Here is a 23,164-nt window from a genome sequence, read left to right as displayed (position 1 = left end):
TGCCTCACCTTCCTCATCGTCCCCTGCACAGGGACACTCACAGAGCTCACAAAGTCCCACCTGGCGCCCTCTGACCCTGGCCTCCCCTATTCCAGAGAGTCCCAGAATCCGGCCAAGGGTGGGGCTCCCACGTCTGCTCCCCTTCTGGCTCCCTCTGGTAAAGCCACTGGCTGGAGCTGAGCCTTGAGTTAGGGACCAGGAAGGGCAGAAACACACCACAGGTGCAGCCAGGACAAGGCCTATGTGGCGCCGAGGTCCTTGGGGTGGCAGACGCCATTCAGACGAGTCCCCTGTCTCCGCAGTAAAGAAGGTGCTGGCAGGTCGGATAGAAACTTGTGCTTTAATATATCTCTGCGTGTGTGAGTGTAGGTGTGTGAGCGTGTGCGTATGTCGAACGACTGTCTCCAGGGCCTTAGTGCCGGGCCTCTGTCCTTGTTTTCTGCTCATCTTCGCAGCCAACGCAGGCCCCCTTCCTGGCGGGCCAGCCCTGCCCCTGGGCACCCCGGCTGGCGGGGTCAGTCTTTGGTACGATGTGGACACTTTGGTGTGCCGGGGGCGGGGTGGGGGGCGGCCACACAGCTCTCATCATCTCTGCAACGCCAAGAGAAAGATGGCCATAGGCCCCCAGAGCTGCGGGCAGGGCCGGCGAGGGGCTCCACTGCCCGGCATCACCACCACTGCGACGGGAGAGAGAAGGGAGACAGGCCGGGGCTCTGGTCAGCCCGGCAGGGCCAGGGCATAGTGGGCAGGCTGTGGGAGGTCCTGCTACACCCCCCACCCCCCGCCTGGGCATCTGAAGGTGGACACTGCCCTCAACGCACACAGACATGCTCGTAAGCACAGCCGTGAGGTGGTGTGGTGTGGGTGTTAACTCAGCCTGCTGGGGTCCAAATTCTGGCTCTGCAGCTAAGACAGGGAGCAATTTACTCAACCTCAGTGGGCCTCAGTTTCCTCATCTGTAAAATGAGTCTAATGTAAGAGCTACCCCAGAGTACTGCTGTGAGGATTAAAGGAGGTCATGCACACACGGGGTTTTGTACCTTGCCTTGTACATAGTAATCGCTAAGTAAACTCAAGCTGTTATTGCAAACAACTGGCCCCAGGGTGGGGGCACACCTTCACCTCTGGACCCACACACACAGAGCCACAGGAGGCACTCTGGACTGTAATTAGCTCAGCTAGCTCTCAGGGGGTCAGGCGCTGGTCCTTTCACTGTCCTATACATGTCCCATAGCCTGAGCCAGAGTGGGGTCCAAGTGTTCACATAGTCACCGACACATGCATCCCATCACCCAGCCACTCTGAATCCTCATTCAGATACAAACACCCTCCCCCGAAACAGACAGGTGCCCACCCCCCACCCCAGATTCGGCTCCCCCACCCCCTCCCGTCTTGCACCTTTATTGGGATCCATCTGCTTCCGGGGACACTCCCCCTTCTTCAGTGTGACATCGTCTATGGCGATATCCCCCAGGTAGCCTGAACCTCGAACCCCCTCAAAAATAATCTGGGGTGGAGTCAGAGAGCAGGGAGCAGAGGTTAGGAGGTTCTGCACCAGAGGCCCCTCCCTCTTTCCCCGCAGCCTTCCTGGAAGTCTTCGCGTACCCTGCCTGCGTTCCTCCTGGCTCCCAAGAACAAGCACGGGGCCTTCCTAAGTGCTTCCTGGCCAGAGCGACAGCCCAAGGGCTGGGAGAGCCTAGGAGGAGGTTCTGGGCCTAGTATACTCACCTGGAAGGGCCCGCTGGGGTTGATGGGCACATGGGCCTGCTGCCACACATTGCCCTTATTGCCACTGAGGGACCAGGCATGCGTGTCCAGGGCCCCTTTATTCCGGGACCGCACCAGGAGGTTGAGGGAGCCTGCGGGGAGTGTAAAGAGAGGGGAGCAGTGAGGTCTGGACAAGGACACTTTACCCTTCCACATCCACCAAGACCCCCTCTCCCACCACTGCCCACAGCACTGTCCCCGGTGGATGGGACCTTCTCCCCAACGCAGACCGGTTCATTGTCCCATTATCCCAGGGGGGACTTCAACATAGGAAAGAGAGAGACAATAGCAGGGTTTCAGTTCATCAACACAATCTGCAAATTTTCATTTCTTCCCTTCCTTCCTAATCAGCTAATCCCCCTATCCCTCACACACACACACACACACACACACACACACACACACTCATACCACCCTTCCCTCTCTAGACAGGGGAGTTGTCCCAGGACAGTGGGGCCTATGTCTGAGTGCAGAGCAGGAGTCCCAAAGTGTGCAATGCATACCCCTGGTGGCACCTGATACATGATTTCTGGAGGGACAGGAACAGACTTTCCATTTTTAATACTCAAGGTGGGTGTAGGGGGGTGAGCAGAATGGGTGAAGGGAGCCAAAAGGTACAAACTTCCAGTTATAAGATAAATAAGTCCTGGGGATGTAATGTACAGCATGGTGATTATAGTTAATAACACCGTATTGCGTATCTGAAAGTTACTGAGAGTAAAATTTCTCATGCCCCTCAAAAAGATTCTGTAACTATGTATGGTGACAGATATTAACTAGACTTATTATGGTGATCATTTCACAATATATACAGACATTGAACCATTATGTTGTATACCTGAAACTAATATAATGTTGTATGTCAATTATACCTCAATAAAAAAATGTTAATTCTTATATGTATGTTTTAAGAGGTGAATAAAGCTAGGCTTCAAACCCGTGATTTCTCTAATATTGATGCTTAGGACACAAGTAAGAAAAAAGAGTGAGTTGGAGCCTGTCTGCCCACAGCCACAGGGCCCTGGAATTTTGGAAGTGCTGAGGGGTACTAGGAGAGAAGGACGGGATCAAGGCTTGGCGAGGAGCACCCAGGCAATGTCAATGCCCACCCCTCAGCTCTTCCAGCCCACCTCGAGCCCCCAGTGACAGGAAAGACCTGGCTCCAAGGGAAGGGGAATCAATCTTAGATGACACCTGGTGGCTGGCATTTCCATGGTACTGCCCACAGACAAAGCCACGCCATCTGTGACACCAGATAGACAGACCCCCAGTGGGGGAGAGGCACCACATTTTACCTGCCTGAGACGAAAGGAGTTGGCTTGGACCAAAGAAAGTCAGTGAGACACAAGGTCTGGGGACAGCTGGTGCCCAGAGCTGGTAGGGTGGGCGGGGAGGGGAGAGGACGGACCAGGACAGCAAAAAACATCCTTCTCCCCAGCAGCAGACCCGGGCCTGGGTGAGGAGCTTGCCAAACGTTCAAGGTACGTGGGGAACCTTCACCAGCTGATGGGGCCATGCAAGGGTGACTCCCAGTGCCCCACGGTCCAGGAAGTGCCACACCAGCTTAGGCAGGGCTCAAACCCCAGTGCCTTTCAGGATCCCAGCCAGCCCCAAAGGGACCTCTCTCTCTCTTTCCCCTCCTGGAGATCTTTCCCTTGTTCCTATCTCCCTGGGGTCCAGCCTCAATCCCCATACCTTTTCTTCCTCCTCCACCACCCTTCCCCAAAGGCCCTAATGAGGGAACTCCACGTTTTCACTGCTCAAACGAAAATTGAATTTCTGCCTTCATCAGCTCCAAGATCTCCCCTGCTTCCTGACAGCCTTTCACAGGGGTCAGAACCTTCAACCTCCCTTAAGGGTTGGCCTGCTCACCACATTCTCTACCACCCTCGCCACCTCCAAAGTCAAACCTGGACATACCCCAGCTTCCCGGCCTCAGGGCTTTTGCTCCAGTTGTTCCCACTGCTTGAGATGCCCTCCTCTATCATGTTCCCGTGGCCAAGTCCTTCTCATGCTTCGAGGCCTCTGAAATGTCACCTCCTCCAAGAAGTCTTCCCAGGCTTGAGCTGGGAGTCTCCTATCCTTCGTGTGAACTGAGTCCTCAAACTGCAGCTCCCGGGCCCTGACTGCCCTGCTCTGCGATGCGGCAGTTATGGGCATTCCCATCTTCTCCGCCTGTTTGACTCCTTGAGGGAACGTCTCCATCAAATTCCTATCCGTTCTCAATATTAAGTGCTGAATGAAGAACTTTCCATGACTGTCATCCGGACTGAAGAAGGACTTCCACAGAATCTCAGGGTGAGAAGTTACCTCAGGGTTCATCAAGCCCAGACCTCCCTATCATTCATTTGTTCATTCATTCAACTAATTGCCAGGCACTGTTCTAGGCACTAGACATACATCTGTGAATAAGAGGAAGACCCCTGCCCTCATGGGGCTTAGACTCTCTTGGTGGTAAGCATTAAAAACACAGGGAAAGAGTTAGAGGGGTCTTTTAGATGGGGCTGTCGGGGACCTCTCTGAGGAGATCTGAAGGAGGGGAAGGGAAGAATGTTCCAGGCCAGGGGAAGATCATGAGCAAAGGCATCTAAAGCAGGAAGCTGCCTCAGTATTTGAGGAAAGCTGTGTGCTCCAGCCGAGTGAAGTGACGCAAGGGGGAGGGGGGGTGGCGACAGAGAAGCAGGCAGGGCCGGATCAGGTACGGGAGGCCTGGAGAAGATGGTGATGGAAGGGGACAGAGCAGGGGAGTAACATGACCTGGGACAGGGGTCCCCTCCACAGCATCCTTGCCCGACAGTCTTCTTGTCGAGGGACAGGATGGCCCACTCCTGTGCTGGGCAGATCTGACGCCTACAGGGTCTTCCTAGGTAGAATTCAAATCTGCCTCCGCCAGGAAGCTTTCACTGACTGGTGTTTGTTCTACCCCGCTGGGGACACTGAGCAAGCTCTGGAGCACAGACCACTCCTCGGGGGAGTCTCTGCATCCCAGCTCATAAGGTCTGATCTCCTGTGGCCACGCTGGACCCAGCTGGGACCCCAGTGCCCTTCCTAAGCTTAGGATAAAGTGACCAACTGTCCTGGTTTGCCTGGGATATGGGACTTTTGGTGTAAAAACTTGGAATTGGTTTGAATTGGTTACTCCAGCTGGGGAAGCCAGATGGAAATGAGGGGGCTGGGCAGGGTAGGGCAGGACAGTCCTGGTCACCCACCCCACCTACCCCACAGGAAGCTTCTCATGAAGTCCAGACCCAGCCACAGGCAAAGTGGTCTGTGTGGATGGCCTGGGGGCCCCAACGGATGCAGAACCTTCCATCCCACCCCATTCTAGTTCATCAGTTCTGCTTGATCCCTTACTCTAGTTGCAGAGACTTCTCCATAATGAGCCTTTACTCTTGCTTAAGTCCCTTCCTGTACAGTGCAGCTGAGGAAAACAATGAAGCTTTCTGTGGCCTGATGAGGCACGATCACCAAGATGTTCGGTTCAGAGGGAAAAGCCAGGCACAGAACAGTGTGTGTAAAATGGTAGAAAACAGAATATATATGTAGTGGTTTCTATCTGCATAAAGTATTTCTGGAAATTTGCCTCTGAGGAGGGGCTCTAGGTGGCAGGAGGCCTGGGATGGAGGCGGCCTTTCATTATGCACCTTTTGTACATTTTGACCTAGCAAAATATATTACTTTTCCCATAAATATGTAAACAAGCAAATAAATAAATAAAAAGTTTTAAATTGTTAATTCCTCAGCAGAGTCTTCCATAATCAGGGCCCCAAGTCAGTCAAGTCTCCCTGTTACCAGCTGTCTCGGCCCTGTCCTTTTGTGTCACGGTGGTCACTAAGGCCTATCTGGTGCCATTAGTTATTTAATGTCTGTCTCTCCCACTTGACTGTAGGTGCCAAGCGGATGGGAAACTTGTCCACTCCGTTCTCTGCAGCAGCTGATGCCTGGCACTGAGCAGGGGCTCCAGAGGTGATGGCTGGCCTGATGAGTTCATTGATCCATGTGACACTCCTGCCAGTGCCATCGCTTCCCAAGGGGCATTCCTTAGGGTCATGCCCACACTTAGGAAGCAGGACTTCCTCTCACCGCTCCCAAAGCAGCACCCTTCTAACCTTGTGTTTAGGGCTTGGGAGAGTCAGACAGACTTGGGTTGCTGTGTGATCTTGGCCAAATGCTTAACCTCTCAGATTTACATGGTAACATCCTTCACCTGGTGGTTGTGAGGGTTAATGAGACCACAGACGCAGAGCACCCAGGATGGCACCTGGCACCTGGCAGGCACTCAATACATGCAACCTCTTAGCTGTCTTCTTGATCCCTTCCAAAAACTTAAATCTCATCCTGCTGGAGCCATTTGTTTTGCAGACTCAGGAAGCCTCGACTGTCTCAAAACCTCAGACAAGCTGGCTCTGGATGTCCCCCCTTACCCAGATTCTGCTCACACCCCTACAAGGATCTGTGACTCAGCCAAGCTGGGAAGCCCAGGCCTCACCCGGGCCAATCCCCAGCCTCCTATGGAGCCTCCCCTCCAGCCCCCCGCACACACTCGGGCAGACTACCTGGTCCCCCGACTCACCGATGTGCTTCCCATACATGTGGTAGAAGAAGGAGACGCAGTAGAACTTGGCGCTGGCGTTGTACAGGGGACTCACCAACCGCGCACGGTCCCCCAGCTCCCGGGGCCTGGACGTCTCAATGAACATGTAGTAGCCTGCAGGGAGGGGGAGATGCGCCAACAGCCCCCTCTTCACCCCACCCAGGCCTCTTTCCACCCGATTCCTTCTCTACCTTAGCCTCAGCTGTCTGAATCCCAGGTGCCTCACCCCAGCCACCCTGTTCTCCCTGCCGCACAGCACAGGAGTCTGGGCCATGTTCATGAGTCCTTAGCTCCACTGCAGCTGCTCCTCTTCCTGATCCTCTCAGGACAGAGCTGTGTCCCCCTCAGACCGGGGCTCCCTGAGGGCGGGGCCGCATCTCCCCTCAGACTGGGGCTCCCTGGGGCTAGACCCCTCCCTGAAGCAGTCCTCCATTCCCAGCAGCAGGCCATGTCCTCACCCTCTGGAGTGCCGCTGATGTCAGTGGGGGGACCAGTGTTGGGAGAGCGTTTGGGGTTCTGGGTGAGGGCGTTCTGCCGTGTCCAGTCAAAGTTGTCTGTCAGGTCCTGGGTGTAGCCACAGATTTTCTCATCCTCAAAGTGACAGGTGTTGTCTGCATTGGGGCGGGGAGGGGGTGGGGGTGAGACAAAGAGGTCAGCCCCCTCAGGCCCTCTGGACCGGCTTCACCCTCCTTGTCCCCCCAAGGCAGCTCCCAAGCATCCAAGCAGTGGGCCCAGGATTCCAGGGCTTTGAAATCAGGCAGTGGGGCCCCTGACAAATCTGTTCCTGGAACAGGACTTCTTAACCATTTTTGTGCCACAGACCCTTCTGGCATCAAGTGAAGTTAAGGACCTCATCTCAGAATAATGACTTTAGACGCATAAAATGAAATGCATAGGGTTACAAAGGAAATCAATTATACTGAAACACATTTGTCAAAATATTTTTAAAAAACAAAGGTGTGATATAATAATAAGGGGACTTCTTTATTATCTAATAACGTCACAAGATCTAGTGTCAGGTCTAATAGTTACCATAGTTTTAAAATACTAATGACTGTAAATGACATTCAGAGATCGCTGCAACAACTTCAAGGTGATGTGAGAACATTGGATTTCTCCTAATGACAAAGTCACAGGCAGTGATTACACTACTGTGGTTAGTTGCCTGCATTCATCATTGAAGGAGACGTTAAATTTCCACTAGAAATTAGGGAAAATAAAGAAGTCATTGTATGCCCTTCCAGGTTCTAGGTTCATGACCCCCTGAATTCTACACACAGATCCTTTAGTGGTCCATGGATCTCAGATTAATGATCCCTGCCCCAGAGAACAGAGGATGTGGATTAGCCTGGCCTCTCCATCTTTCTTTTGGGGACAGTGAACGGTGCTGAGTGAGGATGAAAGGCCCTGAGTTAGAGGTGTCCCTCCTACTCCACCCCTGTCCCCCGCCTTTAAGATCCAGAATAAAGCCTGGATGCAAACATCCCCAAGCCCAGCACTGCTCCTTTCTGCTTCTCCTTCCAGCTGCTGCTCTCCACCCCGTTTTCTCTCTGGGTATCTCTTGGGGTTCCCTCCTCCCACCAGGGGAGCCCTTGTGTCCTTAAAGGGAAAGAGAGTTGTGGGGGGTGGGGAGGTATCTCACCTGATAGGTTGGGAGAGTTGATGGCTGAGAAAGCAAGCAGGAAAACCAGTCAGAACTGAGCTATGGGACTATGCAGAGGGTTCCCAAGCTTGGGACCAGGGCACAGGGTCCCCAGAGCCAGGACTGGGACCCAGAGGGGCCTGGGCGGCAGTGATGGAGTAGGACACTGCACAGTGGGGATCCCCAAGCTCAGGAACCATATGGAGAGTGTGGAGGGGGTTCCCTGGGCATAAGATGGGCCCACCTTACCACCACCACCACCTACGCTCCGTGTAGTGGATGATGCGGGAGGCCATGTCACCAGCCCCGAAGGTGGTGTAGGGCGTAAGGCGGACCTCATAGCTGTGGGGCACGCGGAGGTCAGTCAGGATGTACTCCAGCAGCTGTCCCTTCTCCACGCGCCGCACCGGGATGGCCTTCACCATGGTGTTGTGCTGATTCAACTGTAGATACAGGGAGTCCCCAGATGCCTGGCAGGCCACGTCCCCCACCAGAGCACCAGCCCAAGCCTTGGTGTGACTTGGGGGTGGGGGGTGGTCAGTGTCGGGCAGCGGAAAGAGAAAGGACTAGGAAGCCTGGCCCTCAATTTCCTCATCCGTGAGACAGGACAATCACCCCTTCCATGCCTACCTCCCAGGGCTGTCTTAACAATAAGTGATAACAGCAGATATTGAACAATTAATGCATTCTGGGCACTGTTCAAAGTGATTTGCCATTACTAACTCATTTAAGCCTCAGAATAATGATCCTATGAGGTGGAATACTATAATTACTCCCATTTTACAAATAAGGAAACTGAGGCCAAACAGATGTAGATTGCCCAAGTTCACACAGAGCTGGATTCTGGCCTAGGCAGTCTGCCTCAGAGTCACACTCTCACCCTCCACACCAACTGCCCCTTGGCCTGGGCAGAGCCACATGAAATTAGACTGGACATGAGACCAGCAGGGTGGCTTTGGCATTGCATTCTAGAAACTCTGTGGATGAGACTGACCTCTCGGCCTTCAGCTCCTGACCCCAGGTAGATTCTGTGTTTTATAAGTGGCTCTGCCCCCATCCTCCTGTATGAACCCAGTGGACCTCTGTCCAATTCTCAGGGCTGTGCCGAGAGCGTGAGTCCAGAGGGGACAAGGCCCTAGCGCCTCCTAACTCCTGCTGCTGTTCCAGAACACTTTCTCCCTGGCTCTGAGGAGTTGTTTATAAGACAGTCAATGTATCCAAGCCCTGCCTCCAACTCCTTCCCCTGGCTTGAGGAGCATTCCCAGGGTCACCCTGCACCCAGGCCTTGTCCCTCTCAGCCCACCTGGCGGACACTGAGTCTGTAGTTGAGTACAGGGTCGACGGCGTCAGGCTCCCTCTGGGTCCACTGCAGCACGTAGGAGTAGTTCTTGGACAGCTTGTGGCTGCGGGTGGGGTTGGGGGTGTCGAAGTAAAACTCCGGGCTGTAGGCTTTGGCTGAGAGGGCGGGGAGGGGAGCATGGGGCCATGGAGGGCGGAGGTTGGAGAGAGACACAGAGAGAGGAGGCACAGGAGAGGGAGAGAGAAGAGGATGGGGTGGAACAGAGAGAGGGGATGGGGGAGACAAAAAGAGAAAGGGAATATTGTGAGGAGAGGAGAAGAGGGGAGAGGAGATGGAGGAGGATGAGGGCGGGGTAGGAGGGAAGGTGGGAGATGGGGAAAAGGGAGATTGGGAATTCCAAGAGGTGGCATTGATGAGAACAGAGAGGAAAGGCCAAGGACAGGACAGAGAAAAGAGAAATTGGGGAAGACACAGAGAAGGGATATTAGAGCAGACACAGGAGGAGAAGATTGGGGGAAAGGCATGAAAAATGGTTAGGATATTGAGGTAGAAGGAAGATAAGAGAGAGGAGACGGATAGAGAGAGGCAAAAAAGGTGGGGAGACAGGGAAAGTGTGGGAGAACAGGGGAGGGGGGAGGAGGTGGGAAATGTCACAGGGGCTTCTGGCTGGCAGGGCTGGGTGGGCTGGGGAGGGGCTGGGGAGGTGGCCAGAGGCCTGTGGTCCTAGGCCTGGGCCCCCGAGCCAGGAGATTCAAACAAGAGCTAAAGGTGCCCCAGTCAGGCAGGCGCTGTGGGGAGCGCTGGCGTGCAGTGGCGTGGGGGACAGGCAAGCCTGGGCTCTCCTCTGGGTCACTGCCACCAGCTCTGACAGGGAACCGGCTCTCCCGAACGAACGGAGGAACAGAGGAGGGGGCTTCAGCAACCTGTCGGGCCCTCTCAGTTCCCCTCGGCCTTCAGCACAACCTCCACCCCTTTCTGATCCACCCACGCCCGTCTGCAGCCCTAGACAGCCCCCCGGAAATGACTTGATGAAGAGATGGGGCTGAGAGGGATTTCTGGGCACCCAGGTGCCTGAACCTCTAGAGTGACAGCTCAGGAAATGTGTGCTGGCTGGCCCAGCGCCACCCACGACCTTCCAGAGAAGCTGGTGAGGGGCGTCTTCTCTCCTCCAAGCTACAGCTCAGGCCCCTCACCTTGGGCGTTCGGCCACGAAAAGAGGGGGTTCGCCATCTGGCCCCTCTAGGGCTTGAAACGGGACGGCTGAGATGGGGCGGAGCCCACGGCTTGAGGGGGCGGGCCTAAAGCTGCTGTGGGCGGGGCTGGAGGGGGCCAAGCGATGGCTGCTACGGGACAAGCAGGAAGTGGAGACCTGGGATTGGACGAGGCTGGAAGGGGTGGAGCCTATGCCTCATGTAGGCGGGGCGTAGGCGCGGTGTGGGTGGGCTTTTAAAGGGAACAGCCCGGACTCGGTGCTCGCAGGCCTGAAGGGGCGGAGCCTGGCCTGGGGAAGGCGGGGCTTGAAAGGGGCGGGGCTGTCAGAGGCGAGAGAGGCGGCTGAGTTAAAAGGGGCGGAGCTTAGGCCAGGTATAAGTGAGCCTTGAAAGTGGAAGGAGCAGAACTGGAGTGGGCGAGAGTGGAGGCGGCGGGGCCGTAGGAGGAGGTCACGGTTGGAGCCGGGAGGCAGGGGCGGGTCTTGGAAAGGCAGGGGTCTAAACCTGGTGTAGGCAGGCTTGAAAGGGGCGGGGGCCGGGCCGGGCCGGAGCCTGGCCCCAGGTGGAGGTGGTTGGGTGGGGCTGGACCGACGGGACGCTCACCCGAGACCTGGAACAGGCAGGCCGCCGAGCCCACGTCGTTGGAGACGCTGCACTCGTAGCTGCCACTACTGTCGCGGGTGACGGCGTCGAGGCGCAGCTCGGAGTGGTCGGGGGTCTCAGCGGCGACGGGGACGGCGGGCGGCGGAGGCAGCAGCTGCCCTTTGAAGCGCCACAGGGCCGAGGCGATGCGCTGGGGGCTGCCTCGGAGCAGCGAGCAGCGCAGGAGCACGGGCCGGCCCAGCGCCTGGCGCACATCCTGGGAGCTGGGCTCCACCTCCGGCGGGACTGGGGGCGGGGGCGGCGGTCAGCGGGGCCTCTCCCCACCGAGTGGGGTCTGAGGATCGGCCCCATGGGGAGGCGACGCGCTCGCCCCTACTCCCGCGCCCTGCAGCATGGAAGGCTCTCAGGGCGGATACACACTCGCAGCACACTCATACAACAGCCACGCTCATACCTTCCCAACCTGTAGATACCTGCCCCCTCCGGCCATTCCCTCCGGCCATGCTTCCCAGGCTGGGCCTCTATTCATGACTTAAATGCTCCTTCATCCCTCACGTAATGAAAAGCAGCATAATGTAGGGGGTTTAGAGCATGATCCCCGGAGCTAGATGGCTTAGGTTCAAATCTCAGCCCTGCCTCTAACCAGCTGTGAAATCTTACGCATATTACTTAGCCTCTCTGTGACTCGGTTTTCCTATTTGTAAAAACCGGGGAGTAACAGACACTGTTCACAGCGCTGAGAAGGGTTAAATGAGTTAGTGCATTAAAACGTTTTAGAACAATTCTTGGCACGTGGTGAGTCAACTCATCATTATACTATCAGACAGTGTTTCCTTGAAGGTCCTTCCTCCTTCAAACTCCTATTCCCACCTGTCAAAATCAGTTATTTCTTTGTTGACTGGGTCCTTGGGAATGAAGATGGGAGGACACTTGATGGTGGAAGTGTGGCAAGAGTCACAAACCCCCATATCTTAGAGCACTGGGGGTGTCAAGGAGGATTTAGGGGCATCAGCAGTAGGTGGGGGGGGTTTGTTGGACTGGGATGAATGAAGGGTTAAGAGGGCGCGGGCCAGGCCGGGAACTGGGAGGGACAGCTGGGAAGGTAGTCCGGGTGGGGCGATGGGACTCACACTGCACGTTCAGCTGCACCTGGGCCTCGCGGGGGCGCACGTTGAAGCCATTATAGCGAGCCGTCTGGCAGCGGTAGGTCCCACTCATGTCGCGGCTCACCCGCTCCAGCCGCAGCTTGCCGTCCGGGGTCTCCTCCAGGGGCAGCCCCGAGGGCAGCAGCGCAGCCTCCTTGTCCACGCGAGACCAGAGCACGGGCGGCCGCGGCTTGCCCCGCACCTCGCACTGCAGCTCGGCCGGGGAGCCCTCGCGCACAGTCACCACGGCCCTGCCCTTGGGCACACTGATGGTAGGCGGCACTGCAGGGGTGGGGGGAGGGAGGAGCGGGGTTAGAGCTCCCCCCAATCCCCCGCTTCCGCTCTAGGGTTTTCCCTCCCTCCCCGCAGTGCAAGCCTCCCTTCCCCATCCCAGACGTCCCACAGACCCTTCAGCATCTCCAAAGTAGAACTCACCTCCCCAAATCCTCTCCACCTCCTGAGTCTCTACCTCGGGGTCTCTCAACTCAGAAAGAGAGCCTATGTCGTGCTGGCCTATTCCTTCTTTCCTCTTAGCCCAACCTTACAAAGTATTGGGGATCCCAGCTGTGAAACAGTTCTACAGAATATCTCCTCTCTCAGTCCCCTCTCTCCCTCCCACTGGCCCTGCTCTAGTTAAACCCTCCACCTCCTCTTTCCTGGAGTGTTATCACAGACCACTAGTCTGTCCCCCAGCATCCTTACCCTTTCTTCTAAAGTAATAGAATATCTGGGTTTTAGCAGAGCACACAGCAGGGATAAAGACTATATGTCCCAGCCAGCCTTACAGCTAGCTGTGCCCATGTGACTAAATTCTGGCCAATGGGATGTGCTGGAAAATAAGGGTCTTTGAAGGGAGAGGTGTGCCCCTCTCCTTCCTGCAGCCTGGAATGCTGACTGATAGCTGCAGCTGGAACTGCCATCATGGGTGTAGGTCTCACATGCTAAGGATAATGGAATAGTAAAACAAGATGGAGCCTGGGGCCCTGAGGACCTACTGGAGCAGAGCCACTATTCCAGCCTAGACTGCTCACTTTTACATGAAGAAGAAATACACATTTAGCTTGCTTAAGCCACTAGTATTTAGGGTTTTTCTGTTATTCACAGCCAGACTTAAGCCAACTCAACACATCATCCAAATGGAGGGTCTTTTTAAAGACTTCCATGGGTCCCATCTCACATCACATCAAACAAATTAAAATGTCCTACATTAAATAGAAATTGTAAATAACTCTACGAGGCACGCGGCGGTCCAGTTATCTAGTTACCATAATTTATCCTCTGTAGACTCTTATACATTTATTGGCTTTCATTTTGCAGCTTTCTCTTTGTATTTTGGAGCCAATTAATTCATTTTTCCAGGTCTAAACCATTTCCACAGGCCCTTAAAATGCTTCCATTCCCTAGGCATCAAGCCTATGAGCCAAATGGAGGGAATGGCCCTGTGCCCCATTGATTTCCCTGTTTCTAAAACATCCCAGCTGCCAACCCTTCTGCACCCGCACAGGTAAAGGGCTGTGTCCTCTGCTTTGAGGCCACACTGCCCTCAGGTTAAAGCTCAAATTTCTTGGCTCTGTAAACAAGGCCCTCATGATCCAGCCTCTGCCACCCCCCAGCCTCATCTTCCCTCTCCCATCCTGGGTCCCCGCTGTAGAATCCACTTGTAAGGAACACACTCCCTGGACATGCCAAGGCTTATACACCTTGGGGCTCCCCGTCCCTTCTCTCCTGGGCTTGACCCCACCTAGCAAATGCTCACATGGAGCATGGCTCCTCCGAGAAGCATTCCCTTGTGTCCCCAGCCAGCCTGCTACTCGTTCTCTCAGGTCCACCTTTAGCTCCTGTGTCCCACTTCTAAGGTCTGCCTTCCATTTCCTGCCTTATCCCACCCCTTCCCCAACAGATCTGTCTCCCCAGCTAGGCAGCAAGCTCTGAGCATGGGGCTGTGGCGTTTGTGTCTGGGTTCCCAGCTCCTCACCCAGGGCCTGGCACTCAGCGATTTGCAAAATGGATTTGTGGAATCTGGAGGCCTGGTCCACTCCCAATGCTCAGCTCAGGTCGGTCTCCTTCCAGAAGCCTTTTTTGACCCTTCCAGCCTCACCTGGCCTCTCCCTGTGCAGATGTCAGGATGGGAGGGGCCTCCAAGGCCATATAGTTCAATCTCTCACAGAAGAGGAACTGAGGCCCAGGGAGTTGAAAAGGTATAGTCAAAGTTAGCCAGCTCCTCAGTGCAAGGTGCAGGGTGGGGGCTGGAGATGGGATTCTAGGGACCCTCTCCAAAGTCATCACCTCCAAACTCCGGTCATTTTCTAAGTGTAAACCATCAATGGTGGCTGACAGCAGGCTCTGCAGTCAGACTGCCTGGGTTCGAATGCCAGCTCCACCACTTATTGGTATGTTAACTTAGGTAAGTTTCTTAAACTCTAAGCTAAACTCTGACCCTAAGTTTCTTCATCTCTAAAAATTGAAGATAAACCATCTACCCCACAAGCTAAATCATGAAGGCAAATGAGATAAATATAAAATCATCAGAACACATAGTAAACACTCAATAAATGTTAGCCATTATTATTTCATTATTGTTATTATCATTGGAATAAAGACTGAAATCCCCTGCATAATCTGGCCCCTGTGACCTCTCCATTCTCATCTCACTCCATCCTCCCAGTCACATTCTCCTTCCTTCATTTCTCCAAATGACCCTGCACTTTCCTGCCTCAGTGCCTTTGCACATGCTGATTCCTTGGCTTGCCTTTCTCTTCTACCCTCCTTTGATCTCCTTTGCCTAGTAAAATCCTGCTCCTCCCTCTGATTTCAGATCAAATATTCTATCGTAGGAAACCCTTTCCTGACTCTCATGTATCACAGTTTGCAGTGATATATTTATTTATGAGACTATCTGAAAAATGTTTGCTTTCCTACTTGGTTCAATGAGGGCAGAGCCTATTTTTTTTTTTTTTAAAGATTTTATTTTTTCCTTTTTCTCCCCAAAGCCCCCCCAGTACATAGTTGTATATTCTTCGTTGTGGGTCCTTCTAGTTGTGGTATGTGGGACGCTGCCTCAGCGTGGTTTGATGAGCAGTGTCATGTCCGCGCCCAGGATTCGAACCAACGAAACACTGGGCCGCCTGCAGCGGAGCGCGCGAACTTAACCACTCGGCCACGGGGCCAGCCCCCTTTTTTTTTTTTTTAAAGATTTTATTTTTTTCCTTTTTCTCCCCTAACCCCTCCAGTATATAGTTGTATATTCTTAGTTGTGGGTCCTTCTAGTTGTGGCATGTGGGACGCTGCCTCAGCGTGGTTCCATGAGCAGTGCCATGTCCGCGCCCAGGATTCGAACCAACGAAACACTGGGCCGCCTGCAGCGGAGCGTGCGAACTTAACTACTCAGCCACAGGGCCAGCCCCGAGGGCAGAGCCTATTTTGCCCACTACTCTACCCCAGTGCCTAGCACATTGCCTAGTATATAATAGGCGCTTAATAAAAAATGTGTACAGCATGAACAATGGGATTGTCCTCACTCTGGCCTCCCTTTCGCAAGTTGCTGCCCCCACCGCCCCTCTGTGGGCCTCTCCAGCTCCCTCACACCTCCCCTCTTCCCCTCCAGCTGCCCACCTGTCTCAGAGGAGATGTTGACCTCGACACTCAAGTCAGGCACTGGTGCCCCTGGGAAGGATGCCACGCACAGGTAGGTGCCGTAGTCGCTGAAATGCAGGTCAATGAGCTCTAGGCTGCTCGTGACGGCGGGCAACTCAGGGTCATTTCGGGTCACCAGCAGCCTCTTGGACATGCGAGCCGGCTTGCCGTTCTTGAACCACTGGTAGGTCACCTTCTCCTGGGGCACTGCATCCACATGGCACGACAGCTTCAGGTCCTGGCCCAGCTGTATGTTCTCACTCTCTTTGATCACATCTGGGGTGATCTGGAATGTGGCATTCTTCATGGCTATGGGTGGAGGGGGAGGGAAGGGTGGCTGGGGCTGGCCCAAAGCCAGGAGCCTATGTCTCACCCCATCCAGATACAGCTTCACCCTTCGAACTGGCTTTTTTTTTTTTTTCAGTTTTATTGAGTAATAATTGACATTCAGATGCATTTCTAAAAGTTCAAAAAAGCTTGCTGTAGAAAAGTGAGTTTAGTAGTCACTATAGCCACTTTGACTGAAGATACACTATGTGAGAGGTACTGTTCTAAGCACCTTACCTGGATTTACTCATTTAACCCCTCTCAGCCTTTGAGAGGCACTTTATCATTCCCATTCTACAAAGGAGGGAACTGAGGCTCAGACAGTTTACGTAACTTGCCCAAAGGAGTAGCCAACCTTGAATTCAGACCCAGAGACTGCACTCTTAACCGCTACACTGCTTTATCCTTATTCTTATTTTAAACTTTGAATATGAAAAATACAATTCTGGAAGGACACACCAGAATGTAATAGTGCTTTCTATCTAGAGAATGGGGCTCAGGAGAATTGGAGGGAAATTTTAATTTGCACATTTTACCCTTTTGTGCTGTTTGACTCTTTGCAACAAGTTTTTGTAATTTTTATAATAAAAGCCCAGTACAATCATTTTACCTCCAATTACATAAAAACACAGAGTTTAAAAAGAAAAGGTTCTGGCCTCTTTAAAAATCTGAATATTGTTTGATGTAAGCCAAGACTTAGACAGAATTCTTAATATTGGGTTCTAATTGGACAGGACCTTGGTGTAACAGCCATAAACCAGGACTGGGCTGGCCAAAGCAGGCTGTATGTCACCCTAAGAGGTGACCATAAGTATTTGATGTAAATTGTGATCTCATCAACCCAGGTTTTAAAGGCCAAATGAAACCAGGTGGAGAAAAATAACCTTCTGATGGGAAAAGTACCATCAAAGGAAAAAGTAGTCATCAGATAGCAATAATCTGGCTACTGTCCTTCTTGCTCTGATTAAGTAAAAATTGATAGGGAGCTAGCTTCCTTTGTGAGAAGAGCCAGAGAGAGACTGTCAGTGAGAAATGAAGAAAAAAGAGAGTCCATTTCATCAGAAGACTCTCAATTGAATTTGACAGAAGCTGTACTTTACTTTCAAGTGCTAAAGAACTGGAAATAAGCCTGGATCTTTAAAAAAATAAATAAATAAACAAACAACAATCTAAAGCTTCACAAGCAGGAGAATTTAAAGTTTTCTCCTTAAAGCAGAGTAGCAAAGTCAACATCATACTGAGTAGCTAATGGTAACTACTGAGGCTGAGTCTTAGCAAGGAAAGTGTACGTCTTTAATCAGATTCCAAGTTTTGTATCATTCTTACACTTAGTAATTATCTTCAGAATTTCTGAAATGCTTTGCTAATAAGATTTACTTATGAGGCATGTGGGAATGTATGTTATTTTCACTTTAACCCTGTTAATCATTTAGAAATCATTGTACAGGAAGAAAGCCAGGAAATGTCTCTTGAAGACTGGGATGTAACACATTTAGCTTTTTGCAGCCTCAGTTTCCCAATCTAAAAAAAATGTAGGTAATCAACACCAGCCCTTCCTACTTCTTGGATTGTTGAGGTTATATGTAGAAATGCAGATTGTAAAATGTAAATAACTTTATGCAAATTTTAGTTCCACCATCTGCTGGCAGACACCTGAATTGCAGGGAAATCAAAGTACCTGGACATGCCTCTTCAGCATCTCTCACCTACCAAATGGAAGCAGACAGGCCCTTTCCCATTTCATTGGTGGTTCCTGGAGGCCAGGAACCCTGCCTGCCTTCCAAGTTCCCTCCCAGCCCTCTGGAGGCACGTACATCGCACCAGGAGGTTGACGGTCTTCTTGGCAGGGTTGCCCACATTGTTGGTGGCTGTGCAGTTGTAGTAGCCAGAGTCCCGGGCCTGCACTGAAGGGATGCTGAGGGTGCCACCCTGGGCCAGAGCACCCAGGGGCAGCGGGCCCGGCCCATGGGACCACTGCAGCTGGGGTAGGGGATCACCGCCTGTCAGCAGACACTGCACCGTCACATTCTCCCCAGGGTTCACCACCAGAGTTTCGTTCACAGACAGCTTCAGGGCTGGTGGTGCTAAGAGGACAAGGAGGTGGGGTCTTAGGGGATCATGAGGCAGGGCTGGATGTGGGGGAGATTAAGGGGGTTGGGAAAACATGGGGTCGGGGAAGGACTCAGGGGAGAAGAGAGAGGAGAAGGCAGGGAGCAGGCAGAGGGGAGGAGGAGATGCACTATGGTGATGTGCCTAGAGTCCTGTGTGGGGTGGGGCACTGCCTCCTGGCTGGGGAGTCAGCCCAGTGGGCAAGGGATACGGGTGGGGAAGTGCCTGTACCCGTGGTGTTGGTGAGCCGGAAGGTGATGGCCTTGTCCGGGATGCCGCACACATTGCGTACAGACACCTGGCAGGTGTAGCTGGCATAGTCCTGGGGCCGCAGGTTCTTCAGTTTCAGGACCTTGGTCTCCCCCTAGGCAGCAGCGGACCACTGGGGTGAGGGGCCTGCTTGAGTCTCCAGGGGTCCCACACACAGTCACCCAGCACCAGGCTAAAGCAAATTCCTGTTTTAATTCCTATCTTTCCCAGCCTCCACACCACTTACCCCCAGGCAGTCTGAGCCTAGGGCAGATGCTGTACTCTCCATCCCCTGGGCTTCTCTGAGTCTGAGCTTGTCCTGGTGCACACTGGCCAGGACTGGGCCTCAGTTTCCCCACTCTGGGAAATGGAGGGTACGGAGGGAATCCTGCTCTTTCTTACAACCCATACAAACTGGCCCACAGGCCATGGCCACATGTGGAGCTCTGACAGCCACTTAGGATAGCCACCTCTGAAAGCCCTCCCTGGTAGGATGGCTTCATCACCATCTCCTGGTACCATAGGGGACCCATGGGACGTAGAGTCATTCCTCTGCCCCCAACTCCTGCCGTGCCTGCCCATGGGTTCCAATACTCTGCCTGCCAGCAGTGGGCAGGGATAATGTGCCTGCCCCTAGGGGGTGCCTTTCCTAACTAGCCATGTTCCTGGAGGACATGTTGTCTTGGGGATTCCCTTGTCCTCACCACTGCTCCCTGACCTTTCTGTCCCAATTTCATCTGCCCCAGGTTGTCCAATCAGAATGCATGCTTCTGACGTCAGAACAGAATTCTTGGAGTCAGGGCAGTCCCCGGAACTCCAGGTGTGAGGCCTCAGTCCCCATTCCCCCCTTGCTTGTTGGGTGCAGGAGCAAGAGTGTAGCCAGGAGGAGACCAGGCCAGCTGCTGCCTGTCCTCACCTGGGTGTAGAGAGGCTCATAGATGTCGACGCCATTGTCCTGGCTGTGGGACAGGGTGTCAGAGCCCCGCTTCCAGATGAAGCGGGCTGGCGGGTTGGAGTTGACAGTGCAGCGCAGGAACACCGTTTTCTCCTGGTAGAAGTTGCCTCGAACATCGCTCACCGTCTGGTGCACCGTCAACACTGGCTCGTCCAGGTCTGCGAGGGCAGAGCCCCAAGGGAGTCAGGGCTGGGTGACTCCAAGGTCAGGAGCTTAGGCTCTTGGCAACCCTCAGGAAAAGCTAAGCCACCCTCAAAGAATGCTTCCAGAGAGCCAGATGCTCTCCCAGCCCTGAAGTTTGACTAACCCATTAGAGACAGGGGACTGGACTTGATGGCTTCCCAGCTGTCCCTCCCCAAGGACCTGCATGGGGGGTGTCTTTCTTCACCCGCCCATCATGGAATGGAGGAAGCAGCTGCAGACTGGAAGTCAGGAAACCCTGGTTTGAATCCCAGGCTAGCTGTGAATTTGTGGTGTGACCTGCCTGAGTCCCTTGTCTCTCTGGGGCTGTTCCTCACTGGTGAATTGGACTAGACTAGTGGTTCTCACGCCCTGTTTGCACAACAGAATCACATGGAGATTTTCTTTTTGAAAGCAGAGTCTTTTTTTTGAAGAAGAAGAAGATTAGCCCTGAGCTAACTACTGCCAATCCTCCTCTTTTTGCTGAGGAAGACTGGCCCTGAGCTAGCATCAGTGCCCAACTTCCTCTACTTTATATGTGGGATGCCTGCCACAGCATGGCTTGACAAGTGGTGTGTATGTCCGCACCCAGGATCCGAACTAGCGAATGCTGGGCCACCGAATCTGAGTGTGTGAACTTAACCGCTGTGCCACCGGCCCAGCCCCAGGGATTTTCTTTTTTAATACTGATGCCTGGTAGAGCTCATGGATGGTGTCAGAAGTCAGAAGAGTGACTGCCTCTAAGGAGATCATTGACTGGGAAGGGGCATAAGGGCACTTTCTGGGGTCCTGGAAATGCTCTTGGACTGGATGGTGTTTACACATGCACATATATATGTAAGAATTCATTGAACTGTACATTTAATATTAGTGCACTCTGTTGGATGTACGTTAATCCTTAATAAAAATGTTTAAGAAAAAAATCCCCATGTCTGGGCCCCATCCCCAGTTAATTACATTGGAATCTCTGGATGTGGGACCCAGGCAGCAGTATTTTTGTTTTAAAGATCCCCTAGACATTCTAATGTGCAGCCAGGGTTGTGAACCAAAGGCATCAACATCTACATTCTAACATCCCACAATGGATGTCCCAACATCCCATTATTGGGTCCTCCCAAAGCCCACCTGGATAGAAGTCATAACCAAGACCCTGGGTGGAGGTGGGGCACTGGTGAAGCCCACGCCCTGCCTGCCAGCCCTGCCAGCACCAATAACTTGAGCAATGACCCTCAGCCCCAGGGTTTGGCAGGCCCCTGGGTGGCTGATGGGGGACAGAAGAGAGGGTCTGGGGTTCCATCGCTCACCACTCTATCGGGTCTCACTTGAGGGGTGTGCAGCATATTTAACAGGTAGGTTCATTGTAGACATTAAGATGGTGCCAGACAGGCCCCTGGGCCTAGCCCCACAGCTTCTGGGTACATAGGTCAGTTTGGATGGGCACAGAGGTGGTGGCAAGCAGGGAAATAGCCTCTTGGTGTTCAGGGCAGGAGGGACTAGGGGCTTCCCATTCAACCATCAGCAAGGGCTGAGGGTGCTTGGTCCTGCAGGTGGTAGGGGAGGGATGTTTCAGAGCTGCCCCTGGGACAAAAGCAAAGACAGCAGGTACTATGGGAAGCGCAGTAGACCAGAACCAAGAGACCTAGGCAGGTGAGCAAGTCACAAGCCTTCAGTACCTCGGTTTCTTCATCTGTGGAATGGGTACAGTCCAACCCGCCCTGCCTTCCCTGACCACTTTACAGGGGTGTTGCAAGGTTCATACGGGATTACAGATGGGAATGTATGAATGGCAACGGGTGGTACGCACTGGAGGAACAGCAGACATGCCTCTCTAGTCCAGAGGACAGAAGGTCTCTACTGTTCCCCTCCCGGGCAGTGTCGCTTCTCCATCCTGACCCCGCCCTCACTCTGCCTTCCCATCCTGAGCTCCCCGCCGGGGGTCGCCCTGGGAGGGCAATGACTCACACTGCACGTCCACGCGGATGGACTTGATGGCGGGCACGCCCACGCCGTTCTCGGCCTTGCAGTAGTAGCGGCCGCCCTGGGTGCGCGCGATGCGCTCGATGCGCAGAGTCTCATTGAACACCGACGTCTCCTGGAACTTGTCAGACGCGCTGCCCGCAGTCTTGGTCCACCGCACCTGGGCCAGCCAGGAGGGGCAGAGTCAGACGTGGCAGAGGGTGGGGGCCTCCGGGCTGAAGGGCCCTGCAATTGCGCCTCCCCTCCCGCACACATAGTTTATCACGAGCACACGTGGGGCGTACACAGGCCTAGGAAACTAACCCAGACAGACTCGTGGGAATGCTTGGACTGGGTAGGATGCCTCAGCGAAGAGCCTGGAGTCAGACGGAGGGGTTTAAATAAGGCAGTATGGCGCAGTGGTTAAGAGCATGGATTTGTGGGCGAGTTACCCAACCTCTGTTGCCTTCCTTTCCTTGGCCGTAAAGTGGAGAATATTACCCTCCTCGTTGGGCTACTGGGAGGATTAAATGCGTACATACTAAATGCCTGGAAGACTACAAATTTGAGAACATTGTTCTGTTATTCCACTGACTGGTTAGTGGCCTTGGGCAGCTTACTCATCTCTCAGCTTCAGATTTCTCATCTGTGAAAGAGGTCTGCGAGGTTGCTAGTCTCCTGGTATTCGCACCTTTCTGTAGTCCCCTCCCATTTTGTACTAGGGATGGTCTGTGTGACCAATAGACTATGGCGGGAGTGATGGTTTTTCACTTCCAAGATCAGGTTATAAAAGACCATGATTTCCATCTTGGTTGCTTTCTCCAACCACTCACTCTGGGGAAAGCCAGTGGTCATGTCATGAGCAGCCCTATGGGGAGGTCACAGGGGAGGAAGAGAAGCCTCAAGTCCACAACCACAGAGTTAGCTTGGAAGGGGATCCTCCAGCCCCAGTCGGTCCTAAATGACTGCAGCCTTGAGAGATCCCGAGCTAGAACCAGGTGAGCTGCTCCCGGATTCCTGTCCCACGGGAACTGTGAGACACTAAGTGTTTGCTGTTTTAAGCCCCTAAGTTTTGGGGCATTTGCTATGCAGCACTAGATAACTCTATCATACAGCGTAATACCCACTTTGCAGAGTCACTGTGAGGTTTACAAACAAAGTATGCAAAGCATTCAACAAATTTCTCTTATTATTAACATTGCCTTAGATTATGGGAAGCTGTCAAGGATCACACCAGAAACTGGGGCTGCTACTTGAAATACTAGAGGTTTGAGAAAAATGGATCAGTTCCAGATTATCAAGTCTTAAGGACTGGCAGATGGGGTAGGGAAGCTCCCATCTTACAGTTGAGGAGGACTGCTTATTACTGAGACACGGCAAGGCCCCTGATCCTGGTGACTAAGCCAGAGAAACAACAAGCTTGGGGGGAAGTGGGTGAAAGGGCTGACTTCTCATGCAGGGAGCGGCCACTGCAGGCCTTACTGTTACGGCTC

The 23,164-nt window shown here is 53.3% G+C and overlaps 1 protein-coding gene across 2 annotated transcripts in view; it reads right to left on the bottom strand.

Moving 5' to 3' along the window:
• Positions 1-512: 512 nt before the first annotated feature.
• MDGA1 (MAM domain containing glycosylphosphatidylinositol anchor 1) overlaps positions 513-23,164 on the bottom strand; it is a 57,203-nt gene continuing 34,551 nt past the window's right edge. The window contains exons 3-17 of one of the 2 annotated variants that reach the window (XM_046640669.1): positions 21,678-21,852; positions 19,497-19,693; positions 18,563-18,695; positions 18,037-18,306; positions 15,875-16,204; positions 12,248-12,544; positions 11,118-11,402; positions 9,307-9,458; positions 8,269-8,446; positions 8,004-8,027; positions 6,820-6,972; positions 6,341-6,475; positions 1,729-1,859; positions 1,399-1,507; positions 513-677 (exon numbers count right to left, since the gene is read on the bottom strand). In XM_046640669.1, coding sequence (XP_046496625.1) covers positions 586-677; positions 1,399-1,507; positions 1,729-1,859; positions 6,341-6,475; positions 6,820-6,972; positions 8,004-8,027; positions 8,269-8,446; positions 9,307-9,458; positions 11,118-11,402; positions 12,248-12,544; positions 15,875-16,204; positions 18,037-18,306; positions 18,563-18,695; positions 19,497-19,693; positions 21,678-21,852 — 2,661 coding nt within the window. In that variant the 3' untranslated portion in view covers positions 513-585. The remainder of the gene's footprint in view (positions 678-1,398; positions 1,508-1,728; positions 1,860-6,340; positions 6,476-6,819; positions 6,973-8,003; positions 8,028-8,268; positions 8,447-9,306; positions 9,459-11,117; positions 11,403-12,247; positions 12,545-15,874; positions 16,205-18,036; positions 18,307-18,562; positions 18,696-19,496; positions 19,694-21,677; positions 21,853-23,164) is intronic. The other variant, XM_046640670.1, reaches the window with a different exon arrangement.

The sequence above is a fragment of the Equus quagga genome, chromosome 15 (genome assembly GCF_021613505.1).
Source record: "Equus quagga isolate Etosha38 chromosome 15, UCLA_HA_Equagga_1.0, whole genome shotgun sequence".
NCBI classification, from domain to species: domain Eukaryota; kingdom Metazoa; phylum Chordata; class Mammalia; order Perissodactyla; family Equidae; genus Equus; species Equus quagga.
This window is presented reverse-complemented; position numbering and strand designations above follow the sequence as displayed.